The 19,852-nt window shown below is 39.1% G+C and overlaps 1 protein-coding gene across 7 annotated transcripts in view; it reads right to left on the bottom strand.

The window, feature by feature from the left end:
- The window catches only part of Usp54 (ubiquitin specific peptidase 54), a 60,786-nt gene extending 41,173 nt beyond the window's left edge, over nucleotides 1-19,613 (bottom strand). For 6 of the 7 annotated variants that reach the window (XM_051174481.1, XM_051174485.1, XM_051174483.1 and 3 more), the window contains exons 1-9: nucleotides 19,452-19,613; nucleotides 16,610-16,702; nucleotides 8,347-8,481; nucleotides 6,445-6,558; nucleotides 6,059-6,141; nucleotides 5,047-5,152; nucleotides 4,791-4,937; nucleotides 2,626-2,775; nucleotides 132-300 (exon numbers count right to left, since the gene is read on the bottom strand). In XM_051174481.1, the coding sequence (XP_051030438.1) occupies nucleotides 132-300; nucleotides 2,626-2,775; nucleotides 4,791-4,937; nucleotides 5,047-5,152; nucleotides 6,059-6,141; nucleotides 6,445-6,558; nucleotides 8,347-8,481; nucleotides 16,610-16,702; nucleotides 19,452-19,598 (1,144 nt within the window). In that variant the 5' untranslated portion in view covers nucleotides 19,599-19,613. Of the gene's footprint in view, nucleotides 1-131; nucleotides 301-2,625; nucleotides 2,776-4,790; nucleotides 4,938-5,046; nucleotides 5,153-6,058; nucleotides 6,142-6,444; nucleotides 6,617-8,346; nucleotides 8,482-16,609; nucleotides 16,703-19,451 lie in introns of all 7 variants that reach the window. The other variant, XM_051174482.1, reaches the window with a different exon arrangement.
- Between the last annotated feature and the right edge of the window lie 239 nt (nucleotides 19,614-19,852).

The following is a 19,852-nucleotide window of genomic DNA, read 5'->3' as shown; positions in this document are numbered from 1 at the left end:
GCTGGTATACAAGTTGGCATTTCTTTCTTAACAATGTAACAGACCTTCTTTCTCCTAGCTAGACTATGAGCTGAACTTGTAAGTACCAACCATCTGACTCTACAGGGTGGTGAGAGGGCTAGGCTGCTCACCTGAATCTTCACTATCGTAGCATGTCTTCGTGTATGACAGGAACTGAGCTTGGGGAGGCAGGTCCTGGATAGACACTGGGGTACCCTGGGGATCTGCATAAAGCAGCAGCAAGGGCTGATAATGCCCTTTGATGCATTTGGTTACCACATCCTTCCATTTTGGACCAATCTGAGCCAGAAACACCAGAATAATATGACAATTACCCTTCATATACACAATTCAAAAATCTTAGACCTAAATTCAATGACTTTCTATTAAACCCCCCTTTTTAAAGAAAGCATTAAAATACTATCAGAGAAAAGAAAGATAAATGAAAGATAAATGCAATTAGTTATATTTCTATGAACCATCAACTCAGTTTTGAAATATGCATAAAACCTCACAAAGGCCTATATGAGGGGTGTGAGTCGCTTGGTGATCAACTTCTTTTATTAGACATTAGGTTTAAGAGCTCACTTCAAACTTTCACTTCCACAGTTTTTTCCTAAATATTAAAATCACCCTAACAAAGCTGAAAGGCAAATAAAAACTCTCTTACAGAGTGTCTTAGAAGAAATGACATTTAATTTCAAACTACTTAGAATAGACAGTTTGAACCTCTCACCCACAGCCTTGTGATGGATTCAGCTCTGCTAGCACAGTAGAAGAGTAGCATAGTTGCCATAAAAACAACAACTAGACCAAACCCCTAGACTCATCCCTTCTCAAGCTTGAACCAGGCACAATCTTGAGTATAAGTTATGGCTTGCCAATAAGACAACTAGCTATTATGGTAGTTTACTCATAACAGACATTCAGTAAATTTAAATCGAGTTGACATTATTTTATTTAAAGCATAGTTTATGTTTTCACACATAAATCTTATTATTCTATAAGAATACTTTTCAGATAAAAAAAAAACCTAAAGTTCAAATAATTTGTTGACCCCCCAAAAAAAAGAATATGGGAATTTGACAAAGATTTTACTATTTCCCCCACCTTCTCTCCTCCAATTCTCTCCCAGACCTCTCCCCTCCCTGATCCTGCTGATTTTATAATGGTGGCTTCCTAACTGATGCAGACCTAACCATCTTATCCATAGTCTTCTTTAGACAAGACCAAGTTTCTTGTTCTAAGTATCACTATAGCCCCATATTTCATGTTTTTTTTTTTTTTTTAAGATTTACTTATTTATTATTTATACAGTATTCTGCTTGCATGTATACCTGCAGGCCAGAAGAGGGCACCCAATCTCACTACAGATGGTTGTGAGCTACCATATGGTTGCTGGGGATTGAACTCTGGACCTCTGGAAGAGCAGTCAGTGCTCTTAACCCCTGAGCCATCTCTCCAGCCCCCCATATTTCATGTTAACCTCTAATAAGTCATGACAGGGAAATGAGAATTGTAGAATTTGTGTTTGTTTGTTGTTTTTGTTTTGACAGAGTTCTCTTTGTAGCCCTGTCTGCCCTGGAACTTGATCTGGGGACCAGGCTGGCCTCAAACTCTGCCTGCCTCTGCTTCCCAAGACCTGGGATTAAAGGCATGAACCACTACCTCCCTGGGAAGAATAATTTTTAATAGCCTTGAAACAAATTATCACTATGGATAATGCCAGATTGAAACAACTCAGTGTTAACCATGTAATCTAATTAGCGGCATTACATGTCCCCATTCAAATCAACCATTTAATAATGATGATGATTTGTCAACTATAAAAACAGAACCATGTTGAATTTCCTGTTTACATCTATTATAGAATTTAAAACTAATGCTCTTACATTTAACAGATGAAGGCCAAGTTCAGTAGCTCTTACCTGTAATTTGGGAGGCTGGAGAAGGAGAACTTCTACAAGATCGAGGCCAGCCTGGACTACATTTCAACTTCCAGGCCAGCCTGAATTACAAACAGATCAAGACCCTGCTTCAGAAAAACAACCAACTGGAGAGATGATTCAGCAGTTAACACTGGTTAATGATCTCGTAGAGGACTACAGTTCAGTTCTCAGCACCCATGTCAGGTGACTCACAAACACCTGTAATTCCAGACCTGGGGTATCTGACACCTCTAGTCTCAGTGGGTACCTGTACTCACATGCATATACCCATATAAGTGGGCAGATACAAATGTGCATACAAAGACATAGACACAGTTTTAAAATAATCAAATTAGCCAGGCAATGGTGGCACATGCTTTTAATCACAGCACTCAGGAGACAGAGGCAGGCAGATCTCTGTGAGGTAAAGGCCAGCCTGGTCTACAAAGAGAGTTCCAGGACAGCCAAGGTTACACAAAGAAACCATATCCTGCTCCACCCCCCAAAAAAAGCCAACAAATAAGAAGAATTAAATCTTTTTTAAGAAAAAGAAAACAATCAATCCAATCACAAAGTATGTATCTTAACAACATTGTACAGAATCACCATTAAAAATTATTAAAATAAAAACTGAAGAAAAGTATATATTTTTTTAATTTCAGTCACCAAATACTTCAAGATCCTTGCATATTCCTACCTCTTTGACATGAGCATCATCAAAATACATCCATTTTCGGATCTTTGTTTGAAAAAAGAATGTAGAATAATGTTTGCCATAGTAACAGATCATTCCTACTAAGTATAGTTCAGACTGTTTGGCCCGTTCATCTGTCACTCTGAAAAACAGCTATGGGAAGAAAAAAAAAGGAAAAGGAAAGATTCATCATAGTCAACCATCTAACATAATCACTCAGCACATTTCTCTTCCTTCTCCCACACCCTAAACAAACTAAAATATTTTTGCTAGTCCAGATTATTTATCAGAAATTAACTGAAAAGGCACACACAGTAGCATGTGCCTATCATCCCAACACTGGGAGGCTGGGCTACTATGGTGAGTTCAATATTTTCTTTCTGAGGTAGAACAATTTCAAAACAAAACCATTCTCACATTACAAACTTTTTCATCATCTAGGTGCTCAGCTCTGTCTCAAGTGCTAAAAGGCATGCCAACACTTAATTAAGGAATTTTTGTTGTTGTTGTTGTTTTTGGTTTTGGTTTTGGTTTCTCTGTATTGCTTTGGAGACTGTCCTGGAAGTGGCTCTGTAGACCAGGCTGGCCTCGAACCTCTGTCTTCCAAGTGCTGGGATTAAAGGCGTGTGCCACCAACGACTGGCAAATTAAGGGATTCTGATCTAAAAATTTATTTAGTTGAGAATATAATCAAAATAAATAATTAAATCAAAATCAGGCATGATAGTACACATCTGTAACCCTTTATCCTTTACCTAAAAGATAAAGAGATAGAGGCAAGACGATTAAGAGCTAAAGAGCAAACTAGGCCCCATATTTCACTGTTGTCCCACTTGAAATATATGAGAGTCTGACTCAAAGATTTTTTTATTATTAAACCAGAAATAATGCAGAATATATAGACTACAAAACAAAGAAACAAGCAAACAAAAACCCCATTTTTAAGATCTTACTGTACACAATCTACTTCAGTTACATTCCTTGAGGAGACCCAAAGTGTGACTCCAGACAGTTCATTTATTTTCAAGCGTGGCTATTTAAAACAAAAACAGCCTCTCCTTAGTCAGATCCCAAACAGAAACCAGAACAAAGAAAACCAGACTTTCTGGTTCTCCTTGAACTGAAGGAAAACATAGTTGTCCCTACTTTAGGACACTGCTAAGAATGAGACCTACTCTTAAACTTGTTTCCCCACTCCCCAAAATAAAAACCCTAAAGCTACAAAAGTATCATCTAAGCTATTTTATGTCTGTCAAGTGCCAACCTCACAATGGCATTCTGACCTAGTAACAACTCAGCATTCCTCAGGAATCTTGTCAAGTAAATTTATTTATTTATTTATTTATTTATTTATTTATGCCAGGGAAAGCCATCACTTTCTGTCCATTCCTATAGTTCTCCAATCTCCAGAGAGAGCATGTAGTACTCTAATAATGTAAACAAGCTTCCAACAGATCAGACCCCATGCTAGTTCCCAGACTGTTACACTAACTTGCCCTCCTGCTATAACATAAACCCTTTAACTGGCAGGACTCTCCCACTATTTTCCCAATCTTCTCTGCTCCCACAGCCCTAGCAATTGCCAGTCTGCCTCTCTCCTAGCCTTTTCTCTCTGTCCTGGAGAGTAGCCAAAGCTGACTCCCCCAAAGCTTATCTACATAAATAAATAAATGCATACATACATACATACATACATACATACATACATACATACATAGCCTTCCCTCTCACAAGGGAGAGGACTTGGTGGTAGTTTCTCACTGTGTGGTGCCCTCACTGTGAATTTCCTGTTCTTGGACTCAGACCACCAACTCTTACCTCCTTCAGGTCCCAAAGTCAAGACAGCTTGTTCCTTTGACCTTACTATCTCCCATGGTTACCATTCTGGTGTAAACAAACAATGAACATCCCATAGAAACTGATTTCTTTATTTCTTTTTTTTTCACCAATATCTAAGTTTTGCCCATCCTGTCCCTCAAGACAAAAACTGTGCCATTTTTTTTTTCTAAAAGGGTTCTATCATCCTCACAAAAGTGGTATATGATCATGTGCATGATGAGGCTTATGAATCTGCAAGTATATCTGTCCAAAATGCTACATTGTCACATACAACATACAACTCTGTTTAGTGCTTGAACAATACAAAAATAAAGATAGTTAATACGTACATCACCCAGCTTAAGGCAGGTACCCAGACTGTGAATGACATCCTCTGCCAAGTCTGAATGGTCTGAGTCCCAAACCAATCCAATTGTGATAATCTGTGGTGCGTTCATCAATACACGACGGATCCGGATCCTCTCCCCACAGTTACTCTGAAATACATACACAACACAGCACTAGTTCAAACATTCCCACCTGCTCTGTGGCATTGCTACAAGCCAGAGTTCCTTTCACATCCTAAATTCCACATAGTTAACTCACTGGACAGTTCCGAAGGTCCCCCATGGTGCTGGCATTCTGAAGCAGTTCACCAAACATACTTGGAGAAGGTTTTTCTCGTTTTTCCAGCATACAAATAGCCTGGTTACTTCAAAATAGGGAAAGGAAGAAAGTACCAAATTATGACCAAATTCAAAAACAAAATCATTCATACAAACCTGAACTCACACATCATCTTCTTTTTCTTTCTTTAACACAGAGTCTTATTGTGAGTTCTCTCTGGCTGTCTTGGAACTTGCTATGTAGACCAGTCTGGCCTCCAACACATAGAGATCCATCAGCTTCTGATTAAAGGTGTAGTGTGTATGTGTGATTTTCATTTGCTGACTATACTAACTACAGACCCGTGTAACTAGCCTCAGTGTCCTACAAACACAGTTGAGTCTCTCTATTTGTCCCAAAATCCAAAGCTCACAGACTCTCCATTTCTCACCCCATTTTGCTAGCCATTAATAAGCCTAAGAATTCTGGGGTTTTCCAATATAGCACAAATTCAGCAATAAGTATATACGTTATTGGTGGCCTTCAGTTAAAACCCAATCAACTGAAGGAATGCCTATCAGTACAAAAAAGAATTCCTTAAGAATGGGCTGGGACAGGCAGTGGTATCACACACCTTTAATCCCAGCACTTGGGAGGCAGAGGCAGGTGGATCTCTGTCTGGTTACAAGAGCTAGTTCCAGGACAGACTCCAAAGCTACACAGAGAAACCCTGTCTCAGGGGGAAAAAAAAAATGGGTTGGAAATATGTCTTGAGTAGCAGTTAAGAACAATGGCTGCTCTTCCAGAGGACCCTGGTTCAGTTACTGGCACCCACATGTCAGCTTATAGCTGTCTGTAACTCCAGTTCCAGGGGATCCAAAACTTTCCTCGACCTCTATAAGAACCAGACATGAGCATGATGCACAAACATACATGTTGGTAAAACATTAATACACATAAAATAAAAACAAATGAAACTTAAAAAAAAAAAAAAGAATTCCATAAAACTCACCACAGGGAAGTAGTAGAGATGTAGTGCACCATCTGGATGAAAGGCAGGGGATCAGAAGTAGCACCACAGCTAGTACACACACACTGCACCAGAGGGGAAAAGCAAAACTGAGTAGCCACAGCCATAAACTGTTTTCAACCCCATTTAACTCTACATCACCACATAGAATGTGTGTGTTTTTTTATATGCATAGAAGTGCTGTATCTGCACTACACCTGCACACCAGAAGAGGGCATCCGATCTCGTTATTTATAGATGTGGTTACTGGGAATTGAACTCAGGTCCTCTGGAAGAGCAGTCAATGCTCTTAACCTTTGAGTTATCTCTCCAGTCAGATAAAATGTCCTTAAAGAAAAAGTCTAAGACATGAGGACAGATAGGTTTACCTGCTCAAACAATGTCATTGCAAATTTCTGGTGAGAAATGCAGTGTGGAGCGGTACATATGTCCTCTTTGGTTTCATCCGCAATGTGGAAATGAATTCTCATCAGGAGGTTTTCCTGACAGGAAAAATACAAAAGCAATACCCTTAAAAGCCAAATGGACACAGAAACCTTCCTGGAAAGCAGGAATATCTCTAAATTTTTTAAAACTGTTTTTAAAGGAAGGAAGGAAGGGAGGGAGGGGGAAAAGAAAGAAGAAGAAAGAGAGGGGGGTAGACAGACACAGACAGACAGACAGACAGACAGACAGACAGACAGACAGACAGAGGAAATTAATGTAAGCCATAGGTCACTCAGATTTTACCAGTTTTACATTAACTGAGTTTGGATACAATTTCATCATATACATTCATGTAACCACTACCACAATCAAGACTCCACAAAGCTGTTCCATACTACCTCTTAACAGCCTTACCTATCTACTATAATCCTAACTCCAGCAACCACTAGCCTGCTCATTTTGCTCATTTTGTCATTTCAAGAATACTATATAAATGGTATCACATATAATAATCTTTTTTTTTTTTTTTTTTTTGGCAACAGGGTCTCCTGTATCCTAGGCTGGTTTGGAATTTACTATGTAGCACAGGATGGCCTCTTGTACTTCTGATACTTCTGCTTCCACCTCCTGAGTGCTGGGATTACAGGTGTGCATTGTTATGACTGATTTATACATTAGGGATCAGAATCAGGCTACAAACAATAGGCAAGTACTCTACCAACTGAACTACATCCTCAATCCTTACAGGTATTCATGCAGACAGAACACTGCATACACAATAAATAATGGCATCTCCCATCAGGCCTTGAACTCACAGAAATCTACATGTGTCTGCCTTCTAAATGCTGGGATTAAAGGCATGCACCACTACATTGAGCTTAACCTTTTAGTTCATTATTTATTCTGCCTCTGCATGGGAGGGAAGGGGTCACAGGACAACTTGTGGAAACCAGCTCCCTTCTTTCACCATATGGTCCTGAAGACCAAACTCATGTGCCACCAAGCCATCTCAATGACCTCTGTCTGCCTGTCTTTTCTTCTGAGGCAGGGTCTCACATAGTTCAGACAGGCCTCAAACTTGCTCTGCAGCCAAGGCTGGCTTTCAGTTCTAGTACAGTACCATAGAGACACAGGCAGGAGGATCACCAAATGTTTAAAGTCATCCTATTTGCATTGTGAGTTCCAGTCCTGTAAGGACTCCTGTCCACTGCCAGACCAAGTCTTAAAAAGAGTAAACAGAGTTAAACTCACTATGAAAATCAGCCAATGAGCAAAACTCCTCTGAACTGTTACTATTTATCTAACTTCAAAAGATTTTCTGTGGCACTCTGTGATGTCAGCACATGTATTTAGCACTTAGGAGGTGGGAGAACAAGGATTAAAGTCACTAGAGCAATGTAACTGTTTATAAAGAACATCACAGACTGTTTAATGTTGTTAGAAACAGAGACGTTCAAAATTTACGGTTCTCCAGAGTAGCATCATCAATACAGCATTACCTGGGCACTTATTAGAGCTAGCTATTCTTGGTCTTATGCCAGTCTATTGAATCAGAAGCTCTGGGAATACACTTGTACTTCAACATGCCTTTGTTCCCCTGAAAGTAAAAGTCACTGTTTTATGTAATGGCAAACATTACACTACCCAAAGCCTGAAGGAAAAAAATCATAATGCCACTAGGCAATTCACATTGTAGTAGTAGACTCTAGAACTCTAAGAAGGTTGAAAAAGTCCTAGTGCCAATGCAAAGACAAGGGCATAGTAAATGCCATCATAAAATACAGTCCTTGATGGAGATGAACAGCCCTACTCCTTATCAAAGAGGGCAAGAGGGAAGCACTTACAAAGCACTCTGCAGCATCATCCATAATTCCCAGCTGGAAGCGTTGCTCATCCTGAAAAGTCTTTGCCAGAGCACTTCGGAGAGTGTCAGAAGGAAGCACTTTCTCACTGCTACACTGAAACTGGTTAAAAATGCCCTGTAAGGGAAGAGGTTAGACAAGAGGAAAAGCACAATGCTGTTATCAAGCTTCTGTACATCCAAGGCTGTCATGCTATTGTTTCTATGACAACCTGGAAACAAGATACATTCAGCTAGTTATTTAAAGATGTAAAGACTAAAAATCAGAATAGGAGAATACCTCTGCAATAAATCTTGCATCTGAGTTTGATGCCTTCAAGGACTCATTAGGAGAGGCCATTGTCAAGACATAATGTAATACAGTTATAATACTTCCTGAGATGGAAAGGTAGATGTGTAGAAAGCTACGTGTAAATGGATTGGCAATTATTCTTTGAAAGGAATCCTCCCACTATGAAACTTTGCCCTCCTTCTAAATTTTTCAGCTAATACAAGACTGTCCAAACTGACAGAAAATACAGCAAGCCATTCATTGTGTCCATAATCCCAGCACCTGAGAAGCTGAGGCAAAAAAAAAAAAAAAAAAAAAAAAAGATCAAGAATGTGAGGTGTGGTGGCTGGCATACACTTTTAGACTTTTTCCCACTACACAAAGTTTTTCAGTAATATGATAACAACAATAACAAATCCTCTGTATCTTCTATTGTACTTCTATACTCAAAATATATTTAGACCCCATACTGCTCACCACCTCATCTATTGCCAATTCTTCTATTTACTGATTGATTGTAACTATTTCTTTTTTACTAGTTTTTAAGATTTAATTTTCATTATTTTAATTACACGTAAGTGTGAGTATGTTTCAAATGACCCTATTTAATAAAGTTGAGGAGTCTACCTAAGAGATGACATAGTGAAGGGAGTTGAGGACGTGGCTCAGTTGACAGAGTGTTTGCCTAGCATACAAAAAGCCCTGGGTTCAAGCCCCAGTACCATATAAAAACAAGACATGTTGCAATATGCCTGGAGCCAAACTGGTATCAAAATTCCCAAGACCCAGACATTGTAGCATGTCTATAATCCCAACACTCAAAAGAGTTTGGGGGTCAATCTAGGATACACTGCAAGATTCAGACTAACCTAGCAACACAGTAAAACCCTGAATCAAAAATCAAACAAGGGCCAGTCATAGTGACACACACCTTTAATCTCAAGCTCCAAAGCCAGAGACACAAGAAAACTCCATGAGTTTGAGGTCTGCTGGGCTACAGAAAGAGTTCCAGGACAGGCAGATCTACATAGTAAGACTTTGTCTTTAAAAAAAAAAAAAAAAAGAAAGAAAGAAAAAGAAAACTAAAGGTGTCAAGCAGTGGTGGCACACACCTTTAATCACAGCATTTGTGAGGTAGAGGCAGATGAATCTGTGAATTTGAGGCCAACCTGGTCTACAGAGGAGATTCCACGATAGCCAGGACTGTTTCACAGAGAGACCCTGTCTCAAAAAACCAAAAGGAAAAAGAAATAAACAACAATAAAATCCAAACAAGGGCTGGAGAGATGGCCAGTGGTTGAAAGCACTTGAAGCTCTTTCTTGAACCTGGGTTCAATTCTCACCACTCTTATGGTGGTGACTCATGACCATCTGTAACCACAGCTCCAAGGGATCCAACAGACAGGCACATGGTGCACCCACATGCATGTAATCAAAGCAGTTTATACAATAAGTAAAATAAACCTAAAATAAATTGTAATGAAATAAATAAAAACAAAACAAAACTGTAACAAAATTTCAACCCAGATATATGAATTTGAACAAGTTATTTAACTTCTCTAGATGTCAGTTTCTTTCTATTTTACACACACACACACACACACACACACACACACACACACACGTGTCAGTTGTACAATTTTAAGTCACTAAACAGTCCATCTGTCACTGTCCTATACTGAAGCAGTCTAAGTCGGATGCTTCTACTGAGCTAATGGTCTCTGAGACCAGAGCAGAAAGGAAGGAAGGTCTATTTTATTTTCTATTCTGCTATTCTCATTCAAGAAAGGCAGATTTTAGCCAAGCCTGGTGGTACACATTCTTAATCCCAGCACTCAGGAAGCAGAGGCAAGCAGATTTCTGTGAGTACTAGACCAGTTTGGTCTAGTGAGTTCCAGGTCACCCAGAGATACAAAGTAAAACATTGTCTCAAAAATAAATAAATTTTACAAAGAAAAAGGAAAGGGGAAAAAAAGAAAAGGAAAAGAAAAAAAGGAAAGCAGGTTTTTCATGACTTACAGTAATTAGGGTCTGGGCACAGAAAGCAAAGGTCTAAGGTCAGAGTTCTGTCTGCTACCACAGTGGAAAGCAACAACAGATCTGGCTCTTGTATTCAGTAGCATCAATGTCTGCATGCTGTATTCTTTTCTCATCTCTTAATTAATTACAGGCAGCTTTCCCCACCCACATTGAGGAACAGAATGTATTTCGAATGGCCTTTGACTGAATCCTTTATTTTTTCTTACTTTAATTAACATCAGCCTTGCTCTGTTATAGCTAGGAAGAACTGGATGAGCAGCCTAAGCCTTCCTAGCTTGTATCTGTGGAGCTGTAACTCTGCAAGAGGCTCAAGCACAAAGCCCCACTGTTAGGGCAGCAAACTAACCCCAGTGTGTCCCTCTCACATGAGCACAGGGCCTGGAACTGGCCTCCTCCTGTTCCCTTTTTCATCCTTCCCTCCCCCTCCCTTTCCCAGAGGGAGATCCTGTTCACACCAAAAAAAGCCAAGAACATTTAGTTCAGCAGTAAGAACAGGTGGCAGTACCAACAAGGAACAAAAACTGGTATTATTCCAATTGCTGGATTCTTTGGCAGGGAGAGAGAAAGGACAGGAAGAACTCAAACCCAGGAACCATCTTTCCTTCGGGTTCCTAACAATTCCATTTTGATAAGCCAAAAAAAAACACAATGCCTTTTAAGTTTCTGTCTACATGAAGAAACTAAAGGTCCTTTTCAGTCATGAAATAGTAAGTTACTTTGTATCTGCTATTTTCTTGGATGCTGTACAAAAGCAACAAGACTTTAATAACTAGAGGGTGCTTCCCTACCCAGCTCTCATGGATCAAGGAGACAATCCTGTCCTCGTGAGCACATAATCGTTTGGATTAGCAAAACACACGTAAATAAGACAGTGTTTTGGCATCTACAAATGCAGCTGCTCCTTAAAGTCTTTTTTTTCCCCTAAAACACATACCCTTGCTTTTAAGCGGAGAGCAGCTTTTTATTTTTTCTTTCAGTATATCCCAGCTTTAGATCTAAAATAATTCTTTTTGTTTTTGGATGCCTGGGCTCATTTCTTTCTTTCTCCTTATGACACTCAGTGGCTTCCTCTTGGGGACACTGGCCCCTCTTGGGGACAGGAGCCACCCACCTGCTTGGGGGAAGTGACACCTCAAACAAGGATGTTTGTGCCACAGATTCTCCCAGACTCTGGAGGGTAGTGGTAACAGGAGGCTGCATGTCACCATAGTGATACTGTAGCTAACCAGCAGATCTTCCTGAGTGATGCCACTGAAACAAGTGTCCTCAAGAGTTCTGGTGTTCTATGTGCCTCTCCTCTCCAGGGTGGCCTGGAGAAGGCCTCAACCCTTCCATTTTCATGTTCACCTTCCATTTCTCAGGAGGTCTCTGAAGGTGCCTGCTGCTTTTCTCAGTGTGGCAGTTTACCCCAATAACTGGCACACATGCCTCCTGAAGTGGTTCCTCAGCCCTGGAGTTCCAGAGTAAAGTCCAGCTTTAGAATTTGGGCAGGTGGGCTAACTCTTGCTGGGAGCCTCCAGAAAATGTTAATCCCACCGGTTGAGAATAAGACTCCTACCACAATATAAACCTAAATTTGAAGGAAGCTTTAATTAAATACTGGTCAGGTGGATGGACTGTAGCCTGGCCCATATCTAGTTTCCTAGAAAATGGCACTAAAATAGTTTTTAAGTATTAGAGACGGTAAGGTACAGGAAGAAAATGTGCTCACTAATTCTAATACTTTAAGGGCCCGAGGTGTTAGAATATCTTCCAGACAACAGCCCAACTTCCACCTCTCAGGGATGTCCAACAATACAGCCTGCAAAGGTGTCATATACCCGCCTGCCATTTGCTCAGTTCAGGATTCCAGTTCTGATCCATCCAGGCTTCCCAAATTTGTGTAGCTTTTGGGTTCTCATGATCATTCTTTTCCTGTATCTTCTGGAAATCAAAGAACCTAAATATAAACAATCTAGCCTATAAATATAAGCCTCTAGACAAGGGAGTTAGTCCTTGATGCTGGGAAAAACAATAACTTCCATTGATTTTGTGTGGTCAAAGAATGGTGAAAGTTTTCCTTTAAGACAGGGCAAGGTCATGTATATATTTAACTCTGTGGCACCCTAAATGCCAACAAACGATTTTTCACATTTTGTAATTTAAAAAAAAATCATGAATACATTTAGAGTAGACAGAATAGCATGACCAGCTTCCATGTGTCCATAATCCAACTCAACAATGACCAGTCTGTGGCTAGTTTAGTTCCCTTCATGTTGCTTGCCTATACATGTATCCTACTCAATATCATTTTGAGGCATATACATATTCCAGAACATAACTCTAAAAATCATGTTTAAAAAAATGCTTATACCTCTAAACAGGGTAATAATAATTCCTTAATATCATCAAATAACAATCTAGTTTAATAAAAATTATTTTGCAAGGGAGGGGGGAGTTCTTTTTGTTATAAACCCAAAATAACTTCCAACTCACTATATAACCAAGCTGGTCTCAAACTCACAGCAATGTCCTTCCTAAGCCTCCAAGGGCTGGAGTTGCAGGCATGTACCATCAGGCTCAAGTATAAAAACTATTTGTCCAACTTTAGGGGAAACACAAGAACAACTGTCTATTATCTCCCTGGGGATGCTCTCCCTTTATAACTAAGAAGAGCTACCTCCTAGACTTCTTAATTAGAAAAGCATCCACATATCCTTTAAATTGTTGACAATGTCTTATCTACCAGTGAGTTTAAGCCTTTATTTATATTCAATTAATATTTATATTAATATATATTAATTGAACTTACATTAATTCAATTACTATAAATATTCAATACTTTGGACTTTTGGTCTTAGAATGGAAAGGATAAACAGCATTAAGTTACCTATCACATTTAATCCCTTTGCCAGTGCAGACAGACATTTCCATACACACAAAGACAGAGGAAGAGAGTGGCAAAAACACCAAAACTTCAAGGTAATCAATACAGACAAAGATGGGCCAGAACACACCATTGCTTCTAGTGAGAAATCATAACTGATGTTGATATTCTATATAACACAATGGCCAATTTATTGATTTTACTATAACAAAAGCTGAGGGTCCTCACAAATAACCAACATTATTAGAATCAATACCATATCCACTTCTTGTGTTGAGGAAATTAAAGGATTCTTGTGGATATGCACAAAGATTCTCTGTCTATATTAAGTTTCAACTGTCATAAATTCTGGAAAGAAAAGAATCATGATTTCTATATTTTCTCTTGTAGTTAGACCCTATTTGATTAAAATGTGCAGTCTGAACTCAAATTTTTAAAAAGGATGAAGGATTCAGTTTAAATTATCCAAATTATCTCAATGGTAAAATCAGCTGAAGATAGTTAGAATAGTTAGCCTTGGAAGAATTAAGAAAGACTAATAAAAAAACAACACAATTATGCTCATATCCAAAGGCAATCAAAATCAGGAAACTAAACACAAGCATATAGTAACTAGAATAGACACAAAAATTTTCTCCCTCATGTGTAGACTTTTATGTACTAGCCAAGATTTGTAGGGAGCAAACTAGAAATCTAATTTCCTGCTTTAAGTAGTGTAGGATAATAGGTTTGCTCTCCGATACTGGCCATGAAGGATAATGAAAAAAACCTTTCTATTGCTATAGTCTAGAAAACAATGGGTTGATAATGAACAATGAATAATTTTTCAGATCACTTTATTCCTTGTGCTAATCTTTCAGTACTCAAAAGGAACAGCCACATGGTAAATTCAAAAGATACTAAAGGATTTCCCCCCCCTAAATCTCAAATTTGCCAGAGCTAAACAGTCTAACTGCTCTCTTAATGCATAAGTTTCTGGCATGTTACTTATAATACAAAACCTACTTCCTCCATCACCCCACACCACTAGGCACCATCTGCCAGCTTTTATACTATATTCTAGGATTCTTTTTTTTTTAATTATAATTGAAAAATTAAGTTTAATCAATCAAAGCAACATTCTTCTTTGCCTATAACAAAAGGTAATCTGTCCTATGTGCTAGCATTATAAAAGATCTAGTACAATCCCTGGAAGAAGAACAAAATCTTTGTCACATACTAAGTACAGAGGACAGATTTCTTCCCAGAACAGAGACAAATGAATATGCCAACACCAAAGTAAAGTTATACCCTGTGGACAGGGGGTGCAGGAGCAACCCAACATGATCAATAAGAATTCTGGGCTATGGGTGAAGACAATTTAGATCAGGAAAAGTCATTTAATCATAAAAGATGGGAATAAGTTGGGTTTTGAAAGGAAACAGCAATTGATACAACACAATCTTCTATTTGTTAAATCAGAGTTGACAGACATCAAGGTTTGAAGTAAGCAAAATGATACAGTGACACTATCAATCCTCTCCTTTTAACTAATTAATTTATTTGTATAAGCATTTCGCATGTGTGTGGGTACAAGTGTACCACAGCAGATGTGTGGAGGTCACCAGACAGCTTGCAAGAGTTGGTTATCTTTCCACCATGTAGGTCCTAGTGATTAAACTCCAATTATTCAGGTCTTCAGCTTGATGACAAGCACCCTTACTCACTGAGCTATCTTGTTAACACAAATTCTTTAAAACAAAGGTCACTAACAGTAATTTGTATGCCAGAATTAAAGGTTGAAATTACCATATAGATTTAATACCAATTAACATGGGGGAACAATATATTTCATTGTACCAAAAGAATCATAAATATTATATAGAAACCACCATAAAGCAACTGGAAATGCTGGATACAACATATAACTGATGAAACTCAAAAAGCACAAGGACACAGCTGAGAAAATGGGAGAAAACAAAAGTAATAAAAGATATCAAAGCATTCCACATAAGGCAATGGGACAAACATTTGAGGAGGTTATAATAAGCTTTGTTGTGAGCCACCAGCTCACAAATAATGACATGGAGACTTCTTATTAAAAGCTTGGCCATTTCCTTAAGCTGATCCCACAAGCTCTTCTAACTTAAATTAACCCATTTATATTAATCTACATTCTATCATGTGGCACTACCTCTCTTCCATCTTACACTTCCTGTTTCCTCTCCATGTCTCCTGGTGTCTCCTGTATGCCTAGATTCTCCTGCTGTTACATTCTCTCCCCAGAAATTCTGCCTATTCCTCCTGCTTAGCAATTGGACATTCAGCATTTTATTACACAATTTCTACTTTATGTTAAAAGTCAAATAAATTAGATATATAATGATCAAACCTAGACAGTCATGACAAACAAAGAATTCAACTTTCAGGCTGGGCATGGTGGTACACTCTCAGCACTGGGGAGACAGAGGCAGGTGGATCTCTGTGAGTTTGAGGTCAGCCTAGTCTACAGAGTGAGTTGTAAGACAGTCAGGGCAACACAGAGAAAAACCAAAAAAGAAAAAGAAAAGGGGTAGGGGGGGAGAATGCAGCCTTCATAAATAAAATAATGATCCTGGAATCGTACTCTGAACTCAGACAGATATACAGGTTCACCCAAACACAACAATCTATTGGACATATGAACCAAAAACACACAAAAGAACTACATGTTAGTCAAAGATACACACCAACCAAGGACCATCAGATTTCTTTTTCTTAGTCAAATTTTTCATTTTCTCATTTTCTTTGTCTCTATACAAATGTCCAGTTTTATTTCACTCAGAATCTGAAAATATGAGGTAGAGAACTAGAAGAACTGAATGAGAAGCCAAGCATGGTAGTAAACACCTTTAACCCCAGCACTCAGAGGTAGGCAGACCTGAGTTCAAGGTCAGCCTGGTCTACAAAGTGAGGACAGCCAGAGCTGCTACAGAAAGAAACCCTGTCTCAGGGTAAGGGGGAGAGGATTGCCCCAATTAACCAAATCCCCTCAATAGTAACTACTTGGTAACCTAAAGATACTGAGAAGAAGCCATCTAAGAAGCTTACCTTGAGAGCACAGAAAATGCAGGAGTCGCCCATGCACTTGTGAGTTGTAAGCTGCCGAAAGCTACGGCGGAAGATGTCCAAGTGCCACAAAACCTTCCAAAAGAGGGGACATTCTTTAAACTACAAATAACCTTTAACTTTAAAGTCGAGAATTCAAGCAAACAGGGAATGACTGTGGAAAAAAAGAATCTTTATGCTCAGAACAAAAGATCATTCTTACATATTCAAACACATCTCAAAAGGATGAAGAACAAAGCTGGGGAAGGCTCAGTAGGTAAGAGCACACACTGCAGTAGGGCAGTGGTGGTGCACACCTTTAGTCCCAACATGATGTGAGCAGAGGCATCTCTGTGAATTCAAGGCCAGCCTGGTCTACAGACTGAGTTCCAGGATAGCCAGGGCTACACAGAAAAACCCTGTCTCAACAAACTTTTTAAAAATAAATAAATAAAAATAAAAAGAGCACACAATGTCCTTGAGAGTCTGGTTCCCACAATAGGTGGCTCACAGCAACCTGTAACTCCAGTACAGGGGATCTGACACCCTAATCTGGCCCCCATAGGCATACTGCATTCATGTGAACAAAGACATACACACCAAGAATTTTTTAACAGATTTTTTTTTAAATCAAGATGAAAAATGGAAAACAGTAATTAACAAGAAAAGACATTCATTTGAACAAGAAATAAAAGCCACCCAATGAAAACATCTTAGGATAAAAATCAAATGTGACACTGAAGAAAAAATTTAGGGATTATAAACTGTAGAATTGGGCTAGGGAGATTAGCCATGTGGTAGAGCACCTTAGCAAATGTAAGGCTCTGGTTCCTTAGAAAGAATGAACTCATCAATAAATGGTATACAACTAATGGTCTCCACAAGAAAAAGAAGAATACCTTTAAATTTGTATTTAAAAGCTTGAAGCATAATCTTAAATTTTTACATAACATTAAATTTTGTGATAATTCCTTAAGTCAACAAAATAAAAAGTAATAGTGGGCTGCTGGGTATGTGACACATACCTCTAAGAGACAAGTGTATCTCTGTGTTGAGAAGCCACACTGAGCAGGGCATAGTGGCACAGCCTTTTATCCCAGCACTCAGGAGGTAGAGACAGATGGATCTCTGAATCTGAGGCTAGCCTGGTCTACAGAACTAGTTCTAGGACAGCCAAAGCTACACAGAAAAATGCTGTCTCAAAGAAACAAAACAACACTAAAGCAAAAAAAGAAAAATAAGAAAGTCACACTGGTTTACATACCAAGTTTGAGGCCAACCAGAGCTACACTGCAAGAGCTGGTCTTTAAAACACAAAAAGTAATATTATGGGCTGAAGAGATGGCTCAGTAAGCAAGGGCATTTTCTGTGAAGGCAAGAGGACCTGAGCTCCAATCCCTAGCACCCATCTAAAACCAGGCATGACTCCTGTGCTTTCAAACCTAGTGTTGAGCTCTCTGGCTAACCAGCCTAACTGAAATGGCAAGCATCTGGTTCATTAAATGACCTTGTCTCTCACACACAAGGCACAGAGCAGTGGAAGAGGAGACACCCAGCTTTTACCCTGGCCGCCACATGCACAAGCACGGGTACACACACAAACCAATAAGTGCGCGCGTACGCATGTGTGCGCGCGCGCACACACGTAATAAAAATAGTATAAATGTAAAAAAAAAAAAATGATGATGTTGAGGCTGTAGAGGTGACTCAGAGGTTAAGAGCTAGCTGCTCTTGCAGAAGACCTACCCAAGTTCTATTCCCACACCCACAGGACAGCTCATGGTTGTTAAGTAATGCCAGTGTCAAGAATCAAACACTCTTCTAGCCTCCATGGGCTTTGTATGCATGTGGTACACACATAAAACCAAGCAAAATCCATGCACATAAAAACAAATGAATAAAAAAATTAAAATAAAATAACTATAATGCCTTAGGAAGTTTCCTTGCTAGAAAAATGGCACAATACATCAGAAAAAGAAAAAGGAGCCAGGAAATGGTGGTCCACGCCTTTAATCCCAGTACTTGGGAGACAGAGGCAGATATATCTCAGTGAATTCAAGGCCAGCCTGGTCTACAAAACAAGTTCCAGGACAGCTAGGACTGTTACACAGAGAAACCCTGTCAAAGAAAAAAGAAAAGAAAATAGCATTAGCTGCTCTTTTGGAGAACCCAGATTCAATTCCCAGCACCCACATGGTGGCTTACAACCATCTATATATAGTGGGATCTGATAACTTCTTCTGGTGTAAAGGCACACATGCAGATAGAGCACTCATATACATAAAATAAATAAATAAATTCCCCCCTTGGTTTTAAATAATAAAAACAAACTTTTTAAAGAAAACACTAAAACTGCCCTGAGGTACCGGGCCAAGGCACACCTACAGTGTCTGCTACTTGAAAGCTACTTGGGGGTGGCTCAGTGGATCAGTTACTTGCAGAGTCCAAGAAAATGTTGGGTGTGTATGGCATCCCTACCTGTAATCTCAGTGATGGGCAAACATAGAAGGAGGATCATCAGAGAAAGCAGACACTCACAAATACACCCATACACATCACAACACAGGCACACGAAGGAAAAAGACACAATTCTCAAGATACAGTCTAAAATTTTTGAAACAGATTAATAACACTTCTATTATTAATCTCTAATTTACAAAATAGGTAACTGACATTTAAAAAAAAAATAAAGATCCTTGCCTAAAATCACAGATAAATGTAAAATATGATCCCAAGTTACAGACTTCAAAAAGAAGCTGTCAATTATCACATTTCAAAGTTTCTGCAAACATAGCACTGTGGACTAAATGCCAGTTGTCACAAAGAAGAAAGGAAGCGGCCTTACCTGCAGGGCACTGTTAAGGAAGCAGCTGTTCTGGCCCGGCTCATTGCTGAGGCCTTTGCTGGGGGCAATAGACATCGAGCTTCGAGGTGCAAACATCCCTTGAACACTACCAAGGCTTCCTGAAAAGTAATTTCTTTTCCAAGACATTATTGGTCACATTAGCCTCCCCCCTCCCAAAAAAAAAAAAAAAAACCACTCACATTAAAGGGGGGGGGGAAAAAAAAGGCCTTCTATCTTTTGGCAGGGAACTTGTGTCTGCTGAAGTCCTTAAAGGAAAAGAATGCAGAAGTGTGTTTATATTGGAAGACTGAGTTTATAACCTCCCAAGCATCACAGATATAAGTTCAAAGAACTTAGATCCAGGTGACAAAGCTGTCCTTCACTTGCCCCGGTGTTCAAAA

The sequence above is a fragment of the Phodopus roborovskii genome, unplaced genomic scaffold, assembly GCF_943737965.1.
Source record: "Phodopus roborovskii unplaced genomic scaffold, PHOROB, whole genome shotgun sequence".
In the NCBI taxonomy this organism is placed as follows: Eukaryota; Metazoa; Chordata; class Mammalia; order Rodentia; family Cricetidae; genus Phodopus; species Phodopus roborovskii.
Note: the sequence above shows the minus strand (reverse complement) of the source record. Positions and strands in the feature narration are given on the sequence as shown.